At 45.1% G+C, this 21,042-nt stretch overlaps 1 protein-coding gene across 17 annotated transcripts in view; it reads left to right on the top strand.

The window, feature by feature from the left end:
- Window positions 1–21,042, top strand: part of LOC129814814 (receptor-type tyrosine-protein phosphatase T) — a 561,458-nt gene that overhangs the window by 111,653 nt on the left and 428,763 nt on the right. For all 17 annotated transcript variants that reach the window (XM_055867855.1, XM_055867868.1, XM_055867867.1 and 14 more), the window contains exon 2: window positions 4,388–4,513. In XM_055867855.1, the coding sequence (XP_055723830.1) occupies window positions 4,388–4,513 (126 nt within the window). The remainder of the gene's footprint in view (window positions 1–4,387; window positions 4,514–21,042) is intronic.

The following is a 21,042-nucleotide window of genomic DNA, read 5'->3' as shown; positions in this document are numbered from 1 at the left end:
TTCACAATAACAGCACTTACAGTTGACCGGGCAGCTCTATCCGGGCAGAAATGTGACAAACTGACTTGTTGGAAAGATGGCAACCTATGACAGTGCCACATTGAAAGTCATTGAGCTCTTCACTAAGGCCATTCTACTGCCAATGTTTGTCTATGGAGATTGCATGGCTGTGTGCTCGATTTTATACACCTGTCAGCAATGGGTGTGGCTGAAATAGCCAAATCCACTAAATTGAGTGTTGCCCACATTCTGTTCTATTACATAGTGTATGTGTGACTACATTTATTTAAATCTATCACCCTATGAAGCACAAGAAACAGACGTTTATAGTTACATACTAGAGTGTGCTTTACTACACGTAGGTAATAATTTTTCTAAGAGGAGAAAACGGCAGGACATGCATTTTGTATAAACTCGTTATTTTTGTTAGTACATTTTATGCTCTGGGGTGCTGTGGTGAAACATTTGTCAATTCTAAGTCCGACTAAACTTGACTAAATTTGAGTCCGACTAAACAGAAAGGAAAAGAGGGATACAAGTGAAAAAGGTGGAAAAGACACCGAGAGAGACAGAGACAACATCTGCTATTCCACATCCTTTAACCTGTGCTCTGATTGGCTGTGGGTGAGTGACCTGGTGGGAAGCTCTCTGGCCCCTGTGCCTGTGTTTTCTGCTGGCTTGGCTTTATAAAACCCCCACTGTGTTTCGCAGAAGGCCCAATAACGAGCATCCAAGGACACAAACTGTTCTTCTCCCCCCTACAAGCACAGCCAGACCCAAGGACAGTGTGGAAGTGTCATACAGGTACACACACAAACACACTGTATCCATTTCTGCCTTCACATATTTTCCTTTGCCCTCCTGTGGCCCCGCAACATTGGAAATTCATAGAAAAGCATAATCCCTGTGCCTAGTGCTATGTAAGGGATTTCTTGTTTGAAAGAATGACGGGTTTCCTTGTTGTGTACTAAAGGCGGAAAGAAGCTTGCTTTTCAGGCAGATTTCTTGTGGTCTTCCGTATCGTCTGTTCTTCCAATCCCTGGAATTAGGGGATCAGGACTGGCCTCCTATGAGGACACACCACCTGACTCACACAGGAGAGGAAAAAAGAGTCATTAATGCAAAGCTGCCATTTTAGTCGAGCAATTCTGAAGTGGGATTAGTATGCAAATACTAAAATCAGAGAAGGGATAAAAAACGACTGACAATCTGCATAAGTCTTGGAGGAAGAGTATTTTTACTGGGCTCGTACGTTCCACACAACTTCTTAAACGGTTAGGCATTGTGTAGTGTTTGTTACGTTAGTGAGTTCGGATCCCACTTCTGACACCAGTTGACTTTGTTAGTTGTATGGATGAGGCAGAGAGTCATGTTAACATATTCACTGAGAAGATGGTATCGCAACAGTACAGGTCATACATTCAGATCATTGACCTGGATCAATACAGGATTCAACCTTTCCAGGATTGTGTTCACTAGCCATGTGGCCTAGATGCCAGTTAAGCCAGGTTATGGTTAAGAAAGTGACAATTATTTATTGATACACTGTGAACCGAGATGTATCTCCAAAAGAGTATGTTTCATTCATATGAACCGTTATTGTCTTTGAAAAGGGAGCCTTTCAAAGCCTGAAGAGAGACGTTCATTATGTTCTGCCAATATTGTACGTATGTATCCAGAGATTTACTTACCGTCCCTGAAGCCTGTCACTGACCGCTCATCAACCCAGCATGCAACTGTATCCTCTAGCATTTCTTATTGGTCAAGTCCAAGTAGTTTCTCCCCATGTTCTTCCGTTTGGTGCATGTACACCGAACATGACCCAGCTCTGACCTGATTGAGCTTGGAGAGCCTCTGTCCGATGCCTGGTTACCTATCCTACCTACCGCCTTTTTTCCCTGATCTCCGCAAGGTGATGGATGGGGATAGATTGGCCTGGGGAAATGGATCGTGTGGAGTGAGCTGCCAAGGTTAAAATGTGTATGCAAATTGGAAAATGTAGAATTAGTAGGGGTTGAGGGGAGCATCTAAATTGAATGAGTCATGTGTGTTATTAGAAGCACTCTGTGCCTTTTGTCTGCCTTGTCATCTTTCTTCTCTCGTCTAATTCAGCGCTATTGGCGAAGCTGGATTTGATTTCAAATGGGATGTGGGTGTGAGTGAAAGCGAGTCTGCCTATGTGTGTGTTGAGTGTGTGTACAATATATGTATCTCACGCATTCAATCAGCCTGCTCCCTCTTGTGTACTCGATCCTGTCCGAACGGATTGAATCCATTGACTTGGGTGTGTGTGTGTGTTTTCCTGAGCCATTCCAGGTACACAGTGACAACTAGAGAGAGGCCATTGGCAAGTTGTTTGTTGTTTCCACTCAAACGGAAGAAAGACTACAACATTGGTCCAATTGAGTCATGCATTCTCGAATGACACTAAGAATATGGCTGCGTGGCATTTGTTAGGTCACATTTGTGCTAAATTGAGAGACACATTTTACATGACAAAACTCTGTCCTGATATTCTGTATCTCAGTTTATTGCTGAATTAATGAAAGCTATATTTGGCTATTATGCATGCGTACTCGTGTGGAAATAATAGCTTTAGCATCTGAGCCGTATGTTAGCCTGCCTAGCTTGGAAATGCCGGCAGGGAGGGAAAATACTGAAAAAATGCATATGTTAGTAAACGCTGTAATTAAATCTTAGATGATGACAGTCAATTTAATGGGAGCTAACTAAGATCTTGTCTAAGTGAACAGAAAACAGACGCTTTAGCTGAGTTAGCCCCCATTGGTGTATGACATGGTAGGTCCTGTCAGTTTGGATTACAGTGGTCTTAAATGTAAGATTATAATGATCAAAGGGACTAATTGGGGCTCCGGAATGGATGAAAGACTGGAATGTTTCAGAATTGGTAGAGGGCCTTGGGCCCTGAATTGGTTGAGTATGATCGCAAGATGGAATGTGTATGTTTGTGTTGATCAACACTAATACTTCATTTATACAGAAAACACTTAACCAAATTAGCCCGGAAGAAAATCTGTCCAAAAAGCTTATTTTAAAAAGAGATATGTAAAGGTTACAGTAAGAAATTGAGTCACATTTAAATGTACTGTACAGTTGCCTACACTCCCTTTTCTTTAACCTTTTCTGCCACAAGAACATCTTTGCTAATCGTGTCGTCATAAGCTAGCAACCTCACTATGTAGCCTCCCGAAATTGCAAAAATATTCATTTAATTATTTACAGTACAATCGTAATCTGACAGCAATATTAATTGCGGCGCCCTGATTCTCAAATTAAATCCTGAGGTGCGAACACTTATTTTTTTCTGTCAATTTTTTGGGGTGTTAACAATATCCTCTTTGAACGTACAGACTGTGAACACACTCGAACATGCCTCTCTGTTCATTAAAAACCTTACAGATGAAAGTGCTACATGTGAATCTCAATTTTATAAACAACGTCTCGACAGAGAGCCTAAAGAAACGCAGCTGCTGAAAAACTTCCCCTAGCCTTCGAGATGAAAAGCTCACGTTTTTACGCTAACTCCTCTCCTAGGAGCAGATGTGGGTGCAGGTTGTAGCAGGAGCTTTAACTGATCATCCAAACTGTTACTTATCTGTTGTGGGCAACTTATCAATAATGTATCGAATTGGTAGGCAACATTAATTAGAGGAGATGAAGGGCTTCGGCTTGTTTTTCTCGCCCCCTCTGTGTCGGAAAAGATCAGAACCGAGAGAGTCATGATACCGCGAGTGGTTGTTTGACACTTTTGATATGGAGAGTGAAAAGTTATTTGTTTGTATGGTGCCCATTTTAGGACAGCCTCAATCTCAGCAGGGAGACTTGGATTTATTGACCACAAAGAGATAAATGTTTGGGACCTTTCAGAATAGAACAAAATGAAAAATATGTCTAACAAAAGGCCACTGACACAAACTCCCCTCTGATTTTAATGGAATGTGCTCTTATTTTCCCATGCAGTACACAGGCAAGTCATTAGCCGCCAATGGGTGTTTAGTACTTGGCTTATGCAATTTTACAAATTTGATTCAAATCTGAAAGCGAGCGTTGCATCAATCGATCCACGCATAAAAGCAGCTCAAAAACAGACAAAAAAATGTGTGTAATTGACAAAATAGATAATGCACAAAACCCCCAAGAATTCCCTTTGAATCCTCTCATTGCAATTAAACCACGCATCTCAAAGAGTACATTTAATTAGACAGAGTTTCGTCTTGCTTTCTCAATCCATGGCTTCTGGCTAGCATAAAGCCTAATGCGCCGGAAAATAATTATTTAGCGGGGATGAAATAATGATGTGAGTATATAGCTTAATCGTGTTGACATATGCAACCTTACTCTTCTCTCTTCTTGTTGTGTCCTACAGGCAGCTGTTCATTTGAAGACCCCTACAGCAGCTGTGGCTACAGTGTGGCCCTTGGGACCAATGGCTTCGCTTGGGAGCAAGTCAACACTTGGGAGAGGCCCACCATGGACGCAGCTGTTCCCACAGGTACACAACTGGGTTTCCTCCTCTCTTTTCCCCCTATCTCCTATCCTTTATTGCTCTGTCACCCCTGTGTTTTTCTGTGAGGGTGTGTGTGTGTCTGTGTAAAAATGGTGTATCATTAACTCGCTTTCGTCAAGCTCACCTTTCTTTCTTGTTCTCTCACTTTTTTCACCTGGACGATTATATCTGTCTTTTGGCTCTGTTTACCTCTTTCACTCCCTTTCTTTCACTCTACAACCCACCCCTCCCCCCCCCATCTCGCTCTCTTTCCCCACATATCCGTCGCTCAGCTCATGTCTGAGTAGACCGAGATGCATTGTGACACAATCTCAGCCACTCCAAAGTGATACTGTCAAACACAGATGGCAATCAGGCCGCCTGCCAGTCCGCCTCACTGATCACCTATGGTAGGGATGTCAGTGTCAGCTCCCTGGCTCCACGGGGTGCCAACTAGGGTTACGCCACTGACTGACATTAATCCAGTTAGGAGTTGAACATACTGCGCCTACGTCCCAAATGCCCCCCTATTCCCTACATAGTGCCCTACTTTTGACCGTAGCCGTATGGGTCTCCCTATGGGCCCTGGTCAAAAGTTGTGCACTATTTAGGGACTTGGGTGCTTTTTGGGACTCAGGCTGCTGTATGTATCACTGTTATATGTATCACTGTTGTTATATAAAGAAAGTGTAAAGAAAAGTATTTTGTTCTGTGCTGGCTGCTGAGCAAAGCAAATTGCAGATTGCACCCAAAAAAAGCATTTTTGAGCCTTTGGTGCAAATTCAGGTTGTGTAAAAATCAGAAGTGCAGAGAACAACATGATCAAAGTCTTGTGTTTTCAGCACGGCAAAACAGTAACCTCGTAGATCAGGATGGTTCATACGAGACCAGCAAAACAGGACACTTCACACACACATATATATATATTTTTAAAGGGCGGTATGAATAAGTCAACAAACAACAGGAAACGCCATCTGCCTTCTTTTCCATGTCATCACGATAGGAGCGTCTAATCAAAGGAAATTGGGGCATCACTGTGTGTGTGTGTCTGTGTGTCTGTGTGTGTGTGTGTGTGTGTGTGTGTGTGTGTGTGTGTGTGTGTGTGTGTGTGTGTGTGTGTGTGTGTGTGTGTGTGTGTGTGTGTGTGTGTGTGTGTGTGTGTGTGTGTGTGTGCATGTTTTCCAGAGGTGTGGACTTGAGTCACATGTCTTGAGACACAACTTGGAATAAAATAACTTGAGACTTCAGGACTCGGGACTCGACTTTGACTTGAGACTGATGACTGACTTTAACCTTGGGGTTAGGGTTAAGGTTACGGTTAGGTTAAGGGTTAGGTTAGCTGAAATAGGATTTTGTATGAGAATACATTTTTGCTCCCCAGAAAGTTCATGAAAACAAAGCTGTGTGTGCGTGCGTGCAAGAGTGTGAGTGTGCACATGTGTGAGTGTGCACGTGTGTTAGTGCGTACCATGTGTCTGTGCCCCTCTCTGTGTGTCAACCACAACAGCTGAGATGCAAGGGGGACAAGCATCTTCACTGATTGTGCATGGTATTCCATATAATGTCCTGTTGAACAATGCCGGACCCAGTGGGCTCTACAAAAAAAGGGAGAGAGCAGTGAGGCTCAGACTCAGGAGGGGCTCAGGTGGAAATGGAGAGATGTTAATTCTCTCTCACAGGAGGGATAATGAAGGAGGAAAGTCTGCACTCATTCCTTTTTCCCTCCGCCACTCATTGGTCATCCCCATCAGTGCGAGCCATCCTCCTTGTTACCAAAGCTCTTTCACCGCTTCAAAAGGAGTGCTATTCTGAGCGGATGGGTTCAGCTGTGGATTTGTGTGTGTGTTTGTTTTCTTCTCCTTCCTTTTGTAATGTCACAGGGTTCTTCTCATGTTGGGCCCCAGGATATTACCTGGGATGGGAGATCTGTTGGTGGAGTTAAGAAGAGGCTGAGCAGTCACACAAAGTCTCTCAGACTGAACAAACTCATCGGCATATTTCTTGAACGCCACGGATGACACGCTGAGTATAAAAGCCTTATCAGGTCTAAGCCCTTCTCCCGCGGTTTTCAACTAAACTTTCCCACTACTACTCCAGCGCTGATGCATTTTATGGTCAGTTCTATTCTCGGAGTAGAGGGGACCTGTCAACTCAAGGGGTTTCTGTCTTTTTAACTTCTCTGGGATAGTTGGGACGCTAGCGTCCCAACTGACAAGCACCCCCAACCCCCCCCCCCTCACTGATTAGCATCGCGTCACAATGAAAAGGAAAATCTAACTATCATAAAATCACAAGTCCAAGACACCAAATGAAAGATACAGATCTTGTGAATAAAGCCACCATTTCAGATTTTTAAAATGTTTTACAGGGAAGACAAAATATGTAAATCTATTAGCTAACCACCTTAGCAAAAGACACCATTTTAATTTGTCCACCATTTTTTCTCTCCACCAGTAGCTATCACCAATTCGGCCAAATAAAGATATCGATAGTGTAACAATTCCAGTGGTGGAAACAAGAGTCAGGTGCAGAGAGCAGGAATCTCTTACAAAAGGTGGAATTTATTTCCTTCACGTAATCACCTACAAAACGGTGACGCCACTTTAAACACTGGGCGCGTAAAGAAAAATGTCCAACATAAATAGAATAACGAAATCCACAAAATACACACCACAAACACGAAACAGAAAATCAAGCCCGCACAAAAGGGAGCGGGCAAACTGGGTTTAAATAACCCCTAATCTAAACACACAACAGGTGAAACAAATTAGACAAACTAAAAGGATAACAGAAAAGGGGATCGGTGGCAGCTAGTAGACCGGAGACGACGACCGCCGAGCGCCGCCCGAACGGGAAGAGGCACCATCCTCGGCGGGACTCGTAACAGTACCCCCCTCCCGACGCGCGGCTCCCGCAGCGCGCCGACTCCGGCCTCGAGGACGACCCGGAGGACGAGGAGCAGGGCGCTCCGGATGGAGGCGGTGAAAGTCCCTCAACAGGGACGGATCCAAGATGTCCCCCACCGGTACCCAGCATCTCTCCTCCGGACCGTACCCCTCCCAGTCCACGAGGTACTGCAGGCCCCTCACCCGGCGTCTTGAGTCCAGAATAGTTCTGATCCTATACGCCGGGGACCCCTCGATGTCGAGAGGGGGAGGAGGGACCTCCGGCACCTCACCTTCCTGCAGGGGACCAGCTACCACCGGCCTGAGGAGAGACACATGAAACGAGGGGTTAATACGATAGTAAGAGGGAAGTTGTAACCTATAACACACCTCGTTTATCCTCCTCAGGACTTTAAATGGCCCCACACACTGCGGCCCCAGCTTCCGGCAGGGCAGGCGGAGGGGCAGGTTTCGGGCCGAGAGCCAGACCCTGTCCCCTGGTGCAAACACAGGGGCCTCACTGCGGTGGCGGTCAGCGCTCCTCTTCTGCCGTTCACTGGCCTGCTTAAGAGAGTCCTGGACCGCTCGCCAGGTCTCTCTAGAGCGCTGTACCCATTCCTCCACCGCAGGAGCCTCAGTCTGGCTCTGGTGCCACGGAGCCAGGACCGGCTGGTACCCCAATACACACTCGAAAGGCGACATGTTCGTAGATGAGTGGCGGAGTGAGTTCTGGGCCAACTCCGCCCACGGGACGTACCTCGCCCATTCTCCTGGCCGGTCCTGGCAATACGACCTCAGAAACCTACCCACCTCCTGGTTCACTCTCTCCACCTGCCCATTACTTTCGGGGTGATACCCAGAGGTAAGGCTGACCGAGACCCCCAGACGCTCCATAAACGCCCTCCATACCCGGGACGTGAACTGGGGACCTCGATCAGATACGATATCCTCCGGCACCCCATAATGCCGGAAGACGTGGGTAAATAGAGCCTCCGCAGTCTGTAGGGCCGTAGGGAGACCAGGCAATGGGAGGAGACGACAGGACTTAGAGAACCGATCCACAACGACCAAAATGGTAGTGTTCCCCTGAGACGGAGGAAGATCCGTCAAAAAATCTACTGATAGATGAGACCATGGCCGTTGTGGAACCGGAAGGGGTTGTAACTTCCCCCTTGGTAGGTGCCTAGGAGCCTTACTCTGAGCGCATACCGAGCAGGAGGAGACATAGAGTCTCACGTCCTTAGCCAAGGTGGGCCACCAGTATTTCCCTCTAAGACCACGCACTGTCCTCTCCACCCCCCGGATGACCCGAAGCAGGTATTGAGTGAGCCCACCGAATCAATCGATCACGAACACCAAGCGGTACGTACCTACGGCCAGTCGGACACTGGGACGGCGCAGGTTCTACCCTCAACGCCCGCTCGATGTCCGCGTCCACCTCCCATACCACCGGAGCCACCAGACATGAGGCGGGAAGGATGGGAGTCGGATCGATGGGCCGGTCATCCGTGTCATAGAGACGAGACAGCGCGTCGGCCTTTGTGTTGAGGGAACCTGGTCGGTAAGAGATCGTAAATCTAAAACGAGTAAAAAACATGGCCCACCTCGCCTGACGCGGATTCAATCTCCTCGCCTCTCGGATATACTCCAGATTGCGATGGTCAGTCCAGATGAGAAAAGGGTACTTAGCCCCCTCAAGCCAGTGTCTCCACACCTTCAGGGCTTTTACCATAGCTAGTAACTCCCTGTCCCCCACATCATAGTTCCGCTCCGCCGGACTCAACTTCTTAGAAAAGAAAGCACAGGGACGGAGCTTCGGTGGCGTGCCCGAGCGCTGTGATAGCACGGCTCCAACACCAGCCTCGGACGCATCCACCTCCACTATGAACGCTAATGAAGGGTCCGGATGCGCCAACACGGGAGCCTCAGTGAAACGTGCCTTCAACTGGTTAAAAGCTCTCTCAGCCTCGGCCGACCACTGTAGACGCACCGGCCCTCCCTTTAGCAGTGAGGTAATGGGGGCCGCCACTTGGCCAAAACCCCGGATAAACCTCCGGTAGTAATTGGCAAACCCTAAAAACCGCTGCACCTCCTTTACCGTGGCTGGAGTCGGCCAATTACGCACGGCGTTAACGCGATCACACTCCATAACCACCCCTGACATGGAAATGCGATAACCCAGGAAGGAAACGGCTTGTTTGGAAAACACACATTTCTCAGCCTTGACGTATAGGTCATGCTCCAGCAGCCTCCCAAGAACCCTGCGCACCAGGGAAACATGCGCGGCGCGTGTAGCAGAATAGATCAGGATGTCATCAATATACACTACCACACCCTGCCCGTGCATGTCCCTGAGAATCTCATCTACAAAGGATTGGAAAACGGCTGGAGCATTCTTTAACCCATACGGCATGACGAGGTACTCATAGTGGCCTGATGTGGTACTAAACGCTGTTTTCCACTCGTCTCCCTCCCGAATACGCACCAAATTATACGCGCTCCTAAGATCCAGTTTTGTGAAAAAACGTGCTCCGTGGAATGATTCCACCGCCGTAGCGATGAGAGGTAGCGGATAACTAAATCCCACTGTGATTGAATTTAGACCTCGATAATCAATGCACGGACGCAGTCCTCCCTCCTTTTTTCTCACAAAAAAGAAACTCGAGGAGACGGGTGACATGGAGGGCCGAATGAACCCCTGTCTCAGAGCTTCCGTGACATATGTCTCCATAGCCAACGTCTCCTCCTGTGACAAGGGGTACACATGACTCCTGGGAAGTGCAGCGTTCACCTGGAGGTTTATCACACAATCCCACCGTCGATGAGGTGGTAATTTAGTCGCTTTCTTTTTACTAAAAGCGATAGCCAAATCGGCATATTCTGGGGGAATGCGCACAGTGGAAAACTGGTCTGGACTCTCCACCGAGGTGGCACCGATGGAAACTCCCACACACCTACCTGAACACTCCTCTGACCACCCCTGAAGAGCTCCCTGTCTCCAGGAAATGAGGGGATTGTGAATGGCTAGCCAAGGAACCCCCAACACCACTGGAAACCCAGGTGAATCAATAAGGTAGAAACTAATCTGCTCCCTATGATCCCCCTGTGTTACCATGTCCAGCGGAATCGTGGCCTCCCTGACCAGCCCTGACCCTAGCGGTCGGCTATCTAAGGAGTGCACAGGGAAAGGAGGGTCTATCTGTACCAACGGAATACCCAACTTACGGGCTAGACCGCGATCCATAAAACTCCCAGCTGCGCCTGAGTCTACGAGCGCCTTATGCTGAAGAGAAGGGAAAAACGCAGGGAAGAAAATAATCAAAAACATGTGACCGACAGGAAGCTCTGGGTGAGTCTTGTGCCTACTCACCTGGGGTGATCGAGGAGTATTCCGCCTGCCATCTCCATTCCCAGAGGCGCTCCTCCAACACCGGTCTGAAGTGTGTCCTCTCCTGCCACAATAGGTGCAAGAGTAGCTACCTCCTCTGGCCCCCCTAGATGCAGCCCCTCCCAACTCCATCGGGGTTGAAGTGGGAGGACTGGGAGGTGGAACGGACAGGACCCCCTCTGAACGCCCGCGGGCAGCTAGCAGGTTGTCCAGTCGAATAGACATGTCAATTAACTCATCAAGAGAGAGCGTAGTGTCTCGACAAGCTAGCTCCCGACGGACGTCCTCCCGAAGGCTACATCGATAATGGTCCATCAGGGCCCTGTCATTCCACCCCGCGCCAGCAGCCAAGGTCCGGAACTCCAAAGCGAAGTCTTGCGCACTCCTCGTCTCCTGTCTGAGGTGAAACAGTCTCTCACCCACCGCTCGGCCCTCCTGAGGGTGGTCAAATACGGCCCGAAAGCGGCGAGTGAACTCTGGGTAGTTGTCCCGAACAGAGTCTGGGCCGTTCCAGACCGCATTAGCCCATTCCAGGGCTCTACCAGTCAGACAGGAGATGAGGAGGCTAACACTCTCCTCTCCAGAGGGAGTCGGACGAACAGTGGCCAAGTAGAGCTCCAACTGGAGCAAAAACCCCTGGCACCCAGCCACCGCTCCATCGTACTCCCTTGGGAGCGCAAGACGCAATGCACCCGAACCTGATGCTGACGTTGATGGGGAAGGTTGCCCCGTCTGGGAAGGAGCTGGGGTTGTAGTCGGGATACCACTCCTCTCCCATCGTTCCATCCTCTCCATCATCATGTCCATTGCTGTCCCTATTCGATGGAGAACGGCGGTGTGATGCTGGACACGCTCCTCCATCGATGGGAGAGGGGTGGTTGCTGCTTCTGCTGACTCCATTCCTTTTGGGGTGCGGGCTTCTGTAACAATTCCAGTGGTGGAAACAAGAGTCAGGTGCAGAGAGCAGGAATCTCTTACAAAAGGTGGAATTTATTTCCTTCACGTAATCACCTACAAAACGGTGACGCCACTTTAAACACTGGGCGCGTAAAGAAAAATGTCCAACATAAATAGAATAACGAAATCCACAAAATACACACCACAAACACGAAACAGAAAATCAAGCCCGCACAAAAGGGAGCGGGCAAACTGGGTTTAAATAACCCCTAATCTAAACACACAACAGGTGAAACAAATTAGACAAACTAAAAGGATAACAGAAAAGGGGATCGGTGGCAGCTAGTAGACCGGAGACGACGACCGCCGAGCGCCGCCCGAACGGGAAGAGGCACCATCCTCGGCGGGACTCGTAACAGATAGCCACTAACCAAGAAAAAACCTCATCAGATGACAGTCTGATAACATATTTATTGTATAGGATAGGTTTTGTTAGAAAAATGTGCATATTTCAGGTATAAATCATAGTTTACAATTGCACTCACCATCACAACTCGATTAGAATAAATACAGAGAGGAACGTGTATTACCTAATTACTAATCATAAAACATTTCTTAAAAATACACAGCTCAGAGCAATGGAAAGACACAGATCTTGTGAATTCAGACAATATTTCAGATGTTCTAAGTGTTTTACAGCGAAAACACAATAAATCGTTATATTAGCATACCACATGTGCAAACGTTACCCGAGCATTGATTCAAGCCAAAGAGAGCGATAACGTAATCATCGCCAAAATATATTAATTTTTTCACTAACCTTCTCAGAATTCTTTCGATGACACTCCTGTAACATCATATTACAACATACATATAGAGTTTGTTCCAAAATGTGCATATTTAGCCACAAAAAAACGTGGTTATACAATGACAATACTAGCAAAACTAGCCTGAAAATGTCGGGCGCCATATTTGACAGTGATCTTGTCTCATGAATAACTATTCATAAACTTGACTAAAAAAATATAAGTTGGACAGCTATCGAAAGACAAATTAGTTCTTAATGCAATCGCTGAATTACATTTCTAAAATTATCCTTACTGTGCAATACATGGTTCGCCAAGCGAAGCTATACCAAACAAAATGGCGGCTTATGCGTTTAACATTTTTCGACAGAACAACGATTTATCATCTTAAATATTTCTTACTATGAGGTGATCTTCCATCAGAATCTTGGGCAATGTATCCTTTCTTGGGTCTAATCTTCTTTTGGTCGAAAGATGTCCTCTTGTCCGTCGAAATGCCCACTAACGTTCGACCGGGACCCCGAAACGTGCCCGGCGCTTGAAAGTGCATCACAAAGCAATGCCTCAAAATCGCACTAAACGGATATAAATTGCTATAAAACGGTTTAAATTAACTACCTTATGATGTTTTTAACACCTATAACGAGTAAAAACATGACCGGTGATATATTACTGGCTAAACAACAGCTTGGAAAGAGAGCAGGTCCGACGTCCATCGTGCGTCAGGCGCAGGGAGCAAAAGAACGGTACATCCGGTCTTTGGCCTTTTATACAGGCCCTGATTGCGCAATCGACTCCATTCAAATTGTCACCACTTACTGACATCTAGAGGAAGGCGTGGGCAGTGTTTGTATCCTCATAGCATTTACAGGGACATTAAAACTGACCTGGGACCTGAGGCCAAGATTTCTGAAATCTCACTCCATATCAGGAAAAGTGCTGTAGAATGAGTTCTGTTCCACTCAGAGACATAATTCAAACGGCTATAGAAACTAGAGAGTGTTTTCTATCCAATAATAACAATAATATGCATATTGTACGAGCAAGAATTGAGTACTAGGCAGTTTAATTTGGAGACCAATTTTCCCTAAGTCGAAACAGCACCCCCTATATCCCAGAGAGGTTAACTACTGAAAATATAAGAGCCAGTTTGCTGTACAGATATTAAGCCTAGTCCTAGACAAAAAATAGCTTTCAATGGAAGTTCTCCATAGAGAATGCTTTTTAGAACTAGGCTTAATCTGTGTCTGGGAAACCAGCCCTATACAGTACAAGTGCGGATTGAAGTTTGTGAGGATTGATTGCTAATGCCTGACTGTCACGTGAACGGATGATTGTTGACTTCAGGGAACAGTCATGTTCTTGAGCTGCGTATGCTCTTCCCATCATTGAGTGTTAATTTTTCCCTAGTTGATATTTCACTCTCTGAACCCTCGAAATGGCGTGTTAAACTGGTGTTAGTGGGGGGATATGTCTCTTGGGGCAATGGGGAAGGTTTCTACTGTTTGCATGGGTGACGCTTCTCAAGAGATAGAGAAACCCGACCCTAGGCAACACTGTGACTAGGGTCTAGGGATGTGACAAATGGACAATTTGACATACCTTTTAAACATCTGTTTTCTTTTAAAACGATAAGAAACATCAATTTACAATGGAGAATAATGGTCCTATTACATATGACCGCTAGGGCCGGGCAATGAAGGTATATCTACCGCAACCCTTTACAGACATAGAACACAGCTTCAGTAACATTTGACAGTAGAATTCTGCTCCGGTATAAAATGTTATGTCTTTTTTCCCTAACAACAATTAACGTTGCTGATTGATGTGCTGCTGCGCAGAAACTCAAGATTATTTATTGACAGTTCTGGTTGCCTAGTGACAGATGTTAGTCCCGCTTCAGAAGCCTCATTCCTTTACAGTAAAATGCCTGTTCATATCTCCAGAGAAGGTTTCCTGTCGGCATTTAAAAATCCGTAGTGTAGCCTACCCTAACAGACAGACAAACAAACATGCTGTAGCCAAGGCTCTTTTAAGGGGCCACATTCCATTATGTCTGAAAAGGGTAATCGAGAAAGGATACCGGTAGCCTACCGTAATTTCATATTATGAGGCAAAAACAAAGAGTAGGCTACCCTGTGCTCGCAAGACTGGCCGTAGATACCTCTGTATCCCGGCAACATCGGTGCCATGAATAGGCTAAGATATTCTCCTCGCAACAGACAGGGCAGGCAGGCACAAGGGAGAGAGAGGATGGGCAGGCAGACACATGCTCATATATTTTGGTAATCAGCATCTCGCAATCTCTTGTCTTGTATGCCTTTTGCCAATTCACCAAAGTAGCTCAAAGTTCTCTTCTTCCTCTCCTGCTATATTTTAATTACACAACTTTCCCAGGCCTTTATAGCCTATTGACTATAACACAGAAAATAATGTTTTTGTTAACTGCACTGTGATTTGAAATAAGTGGGGGGGGGGGGGGGGGGGGAATAAACAACACTGTTTTTCAGTTTGGAATTTTTCTTAAAGTTAAGAATCCCAACTTCACACCCATACTTTATCCACTTGAATAAAATACAAAATGGCAGCTACCAAGATGGAGATCATGGAGGTTGTTTTTAATGAGTGCATTTCACAAGTGGCTAGTTTGCATCAACTACCTTAACTAAAGCCACTGCAAAGGTTTTGCCTGCAAACTTTGGTTTTGAATCGGGATGTTTCGGCATTTCTGCCTCGTGATTTGTCTCGTTATCAGCGAAGGCAGTGACCTAGTTCCTCTATGCCAAAATAGTCCTATAGTCACTGTGTTGCCTAGGGTCGGGTTTCCGAGACTACTCAAGGGAGGGGATATACTGTAACCAGTGTATGTGAGCATTGTACTGCCTCTACCTGCTGGCCATCGCTTTTGGTATGGGCTCTCGCCTCTGCACTGTAGCAGCTGTGGTTAGACTCCTTTTTAAACATCTCTCTCCCTCCCGCTACAAAAACAGTATCCAGTGTAAAAGGTACAGGTAAACACCACTGTGATGTGACATGTTGTTTTTGTCGCTGTTGTCAGAGATTGACTGTCGAGAGTGGACAGGGAGTTTCTGAACTGTTGCATTCTCCGCCCCTTTGCGCGTCTCTTGGAAATCTGCTCCCAAATCTGTCTCCATTATTACCTCTTCATGTCGAGCTCTGGCTGAAAACAAATCAAAACCAATCACCAGAAGCATGGCTGAGGCCTGTCATTTTGATGTGACATATGTTTACTCCTCTGGGGAAACCGAAGTTTGAAGCCTTCTCTACAATGCTAAAGGGCCCTGGGATTAGTAATGGACTTTTGAATTATAGGTTGTCAACAGCCCAGTTGCATTAATGCCATGTGTTATTGGTCTGTGCAAGGCTGATGAGGGTAAAGGGGTTAAATGGCTTGTCTATTTTTTTGTTCTTGGTGATGATTTGAGTGCTCTTGTGTGGCTCGTAGACTTGATTGCATTTCTGATTTGAGCGTGGCTAGTGGTGGAAGTGGAGAGGGGGACGCGGAGAGGGGGACGCATTGGTAAGAAATTGACAGGGAATGGAGCCCCGGGCACTCTCTCACTTTCTCTCTCCTAGACAAAAGTGACCACTCCTTTTAAATGGAGGGGAAAATGACTATTCACCACACTCACAGGTCTCAACCGGACACAGGAGTAATGCTGATCAGATAGGCAGGACAGTTCACGACCGATCCCTGCTTCTTTAACATAATGGAGGTAGAGTTACAGTCAAAGGTCAAATCGAATGGGTTGTTCATCACCACGGAAGTTGGGAAGCCGCAGATCCACAGGGCCTCATCCCAGCTGGATTAAGTGTCACTCTCCCCAACGAGCACATTTTCTTATGCAGATAAATGGATCATCACCTCCTGAGTAAACCCAGAGGTAGCTGTCATTGTAAGAGAGGGATGTACCAACCGTCGGTTTCCTTTGCAGTTTCCTGGGATAATTCCCTCCGCCCCGTTTTCCTTTGAATGTCAGGCTTAGGTCACCTACATGAGAGAGCTCACAGTCGCCAAGCCTTTTGGGGTTTGTCTGAGAGCAATACCATTTTTATTAGACACTCACTGTTGGGGGATAAAGCAAATGAAAAACATTTTATTTGGACACTGATTGATTAAGACTCGACCTCTGCAAGTAAAAAGGCACAAACAAATTAGACTTGGGTGCCCTGGAACAGCTGATGCCGTTTGGTTTACTAATGAAAAAGAAGATTGTAAATAAAAAAAATCTTACCCAGGCCAGGTTAATTCCAAAGGTAATGTCTGATTGTGTAAGGCTTTCTTGGCTGTGACAGGGAAATGTTCTGTTACACACCCACACACACGCTGCAAACATGCACAATTTCAAGCATGCACATTGTGCACACACACTTGCACGCACCAGTGGCAGTCGGTGCTGTTTAAGAGGAAGGAGGACTATTCATTTATTTATGAACATAACCTTATTTCTGTCATTCATATTCCATTCACTCAACTCAATGCAATATCGATAGGTTTAGGCTACTACATGATACTAAAATGTTCCCTAAAGGCCTACACATCATGAGGTTGCTTCAACCTAGCGTATGAATTCAAGTTTACAGCGTAGGTGCACACACCGAGAAACATGTTTTGGTAATCAAGGTGACGACAGTGACACATTCAATACCGCCTTGCACACTCTTACTTGCATCTAGCTGATCTAGGGTGTAATCATTAGTCCAACAATTGCAAACGAGAGTTTCTATAGGACAAATTCAGGTATGTTTATCCCCGTTTTGTTCCGTTTGCTTCTGTTTAAGAAATGTTTTTCAACAGAATCTGTGGAATAAATACACCCCTGATCACATGCAAACAATCATACAGTACAGTGTACAGTCAGCAAGCAATTTAGCAGTTACACCGGCTGGCCCCGTGGCAATAAATTAATAAAACCAAAAGCTTACCTTGACTTGGAAGAGTTCCAGTGTTGGATAGCCATTGCCAGCTAGCTAACATAGCATCTCTCTCTGTTTGAGCTGGACGTTTGAGTAGGCTAAACTAGCTAGCTGCATTTGCTAACTAAGTGAAAGTTTAAAAAATTTAACTAAATATGTGATTCATCACCTGGATTCGGTCTTATGTAGCAACATTTGAATTTCTGTTTTTACATTGGATAAAAATAGAGACAAAATTGTATATTATACACTACAGTTGAGGAACAATGGGAAAGTAATTATGCTTTGAAAGTTGATCAACTTGTATACTCACTTTTGAGAAAACCGTCTTTCAATGTTTTGGCACTACTATTGGAGAGCCCCTCTGCATGAATCTGCAGGTAGCTAACCAACCAGGGTCTATGGCTAATACTAGTCAAGCAAATGTGTCTGAGATACAAAGAATAACACAACATACACAACGTTAGTTAGCGACCCAGCCAGCTAACGTTAGCTAGATAACAGTACACTTTAACGTGACATTAGGTTTATGCAGTTTTACTAGGCGATACATTTTTTTAAAAGCCTCGTTTGCCACGATTACCTAGACATACTCACCAGCTCCAATAGACAGACGCGTGCTATATGGCTGACCAATACAAGCTCATCTCTCGGCATTTCCAGCCCACTCATTATCTCAGCCAATCATGGTTAGCGGGAAGGTTGCTGACTTTTTCTGTGGCTAAACCAACTAGGCTCGCAATTTAACAATTTTATTCATATATACAGCTGGCATACAAGTTGATATTAAGTCACATGAAAGTTCACATGTTCGAGAAGGCATTTCTGCCAAGAAACGCATTTTGATTAAAACATTTTTTTTTTTAAAGTTCAAACAACTCTCCTGTGAAGTCGTGACTTGCGACATATGCCTAGTTTCCTGAATCGGGTCACAAATAGCTAGCTCTCTTTCTCTTTCTCTCTCTTGCTTCTTCTTCATTTTTGAGGAAATGTATTTGTTCAAAACTGTTTAACTATTGTCTTTCTCTCACTTTGAGTCAACTACTCACCACACTTTATGCACTAGCTCTAGCGTATGCTTTCAGTACTAGATTCGTTCTCTGATCCTTTGATTGGGTGGACAACATCAGTTCATGCTGCAAGAGCTCTGATAGGTTGGAGGACGTCCTCCGGAAGTTGACATACGTCTATGGAAGGGGGCGAGAACCATGACCCTCCTAGGTTTCCTACTGAACTCAATGTACTCAGATGAGGACGGAAACTAGCTTCGGCTACACCATAGTGCTACCCTACAGAGTGCTGTTGAGGCAACTGTAGACCATTACAACACAGTGTGTTTTAATCAATTGTTTGAAGACGTTATATTACTATATTTAGTATAGTTTTATCTAAAAATATATATTTTTGTAATGTTTCAGTATTTATATTTTTATGAAATTCGACAGGGAGGAGGGAATCATAACATGCATCAGTGTTGTTTACACATTCCCAGACACTACTAAAGCAAAGTGGGCCCATCCTCAGAGGATGGACTCACTGCCAAGTAGAACCCTGTGGAGAAACCTCTGTTTGCAGCAATCTGCTGCTGGGCTCAGAGCACTCATTTACTTTCCCCTTTCATGTCATCCCTCTGGGGACCCCACACCTCAGAGAATCCCCCCTCCCTATAATTTCTCTCTTTTTCTCCATCTCTCTCCCCTTCCCTTTTTTTCCTGTCTCACTCCCCTTCTCTCTGTCTCACTCTACCTCCTCTCTATCTCCCTTTCTCTCTCTCCCTTCTCCACTCTCCCTTAGTTCATCACACTCGATTCTGACATGTGGTTTTCACTCGAGCATGGTCGGTGTGTGACTCCTCAGCTGACTTACTTACTGTACACTACGTCGGTTTATTTTACATGGCTTGACTAATGTGTGGTTATGAGTGATGGACACCATTGAAGTGTTGGCATCAGCTAGATGTCAGTCAATCGTTCCCGTCTCTTGTGGCAACACCTCCATCTCTAATTTAGTGAAGCCCCTTCCTCCAGCCAGGCGTGAACTCTTGCCTCACTTCCCGAGGGTGTCAAGACAGAAGACTCAGTTATGAATCGAGAGCATGGGACACTATTCAGCTATATTGAAACGATTGCCTTTTCAATCTCTCCAAGTGGAGAAATGTGATACTTTAGCGACGTTTGATGTATTACTTAACATATTACTTACACTTCGTCACAGCAAGCACACCCACAGTTCAGCTCGGTTGGAGTTGTTGAACGTCTTGATCTAAAATCTGCTCATGAGCAATCTATCTCTGACAGACTATGGTTCTAATATTCAAGATGACAGTACATACAGGTATCCATTTTTCCACATCCTTGATCAACCCTCAATCTATTCATTCTGAGTTCCTTATTTCCATTGTCGACTTTGTGTTGTGAAGTGTGGCCTGTCGTAGTGATTCAATTCATTGGAATTGCAGAGATGAGTTTCACAAGAGATGAATTCCAGACGGATGTTGATGGTGCGATTAGATTTAAAAAAAAATAATATTATAATAATTTCCGTTGGGTTGAAATACTAGTCAAAATAAGATGATAGTTGGTCGATTTTGGGCCCTGTACTTTTTACTATCTACATAAACAATATTGTTTCTTCTGTAAGAAATGATAACCTCCACTTATGTTGGGTATTCTGTTTGCCCCTTTTGTTAACAAGGCTATTTCAGAACAACAATCTGCATTATTTTCTTTTTGCTTTACAGAAAGCCTTTGTTCAACTGAAATTGGTACTTGTGCAGGTAAAACTAAGTATATGTTATTTTACAAAAACCTTCAAATGTGTCTGACACCGAGACAAGACTGAGACACTAAGTATGTGTTCTTGAGTCCGGATTCGAGACCAGGACCGGTATCGAGTTTTACGACACTGGTTGTTAGCCTAACTTATGACTATTGAATCTACTCATCACATTAGGAACAGTAGGCTATCTTACATTAGTTAGCAAACGCGATGATAGATGCATGCAATACTTTACTATGAAGGTGATTTTATTTGATGATTTTCTTTTAGCTGCCCCTAACTTGAAACTCACGTGCCGCGTATCTCTAAAGTTGGATGTTCTGGTGTCGCTAGGGCAGTACTGAGGAATGTTTGTTTTTCAGTATCGTATTTTGTAAGTTACTTTTCTTAAATTGCTTGTAAATATTGTACGCTTTTATTGCATTGGATTTGTAAATATTGTGAATGTGTATGATTCTTTGCATGGCTACCTTGTAAAAGAGGTCATAGTGTCAGTAAACGCAATTCAAATAAAAGAATAGATATATTTTCTCAATTGAACTCTCAAAGTATTTGAAAGCTAAACAAACACAATTGGAACCCATGTCTATCATTCTACGGTTGTAGTTATGGAATCATTGTTAGAAAATATTTCATTAATTCATGTAGGCTCACTTCTGACGTGTGATATTACACTGGTATGGTCAATTGACAAAGCCCTTCTCATGACACAGAGAGATCCTGTCGTTTCCCCATCACCGTCAGCCCATTTTATCAGGTCTATATTAGGCTTTGCAACCACCAGACCCTGAGCACTACTTCAATGAGGGGCTCTAACTCAAAGCATATCCACTCCCAGAGATG

The sequence above is a fragment of the Salvelinus fontinalis genome, chromosome 18 (genome assembly GCF_029448725.1).
Source record: "Salvelinus fontinalis isolate EN_2023a chromosome 18, ASM2944872v1, whole genome shotgun sequence".
Lineage (NCBI taxonomy): Eukaryota > Metazoa > Chordata > Actinopteri > Salmoniformes > Salmonidae > Salvelinus > Salvelinus fontinalis.
This window is presented reverse-complemented; position numbering and strand designations above follow the sequence as displayed.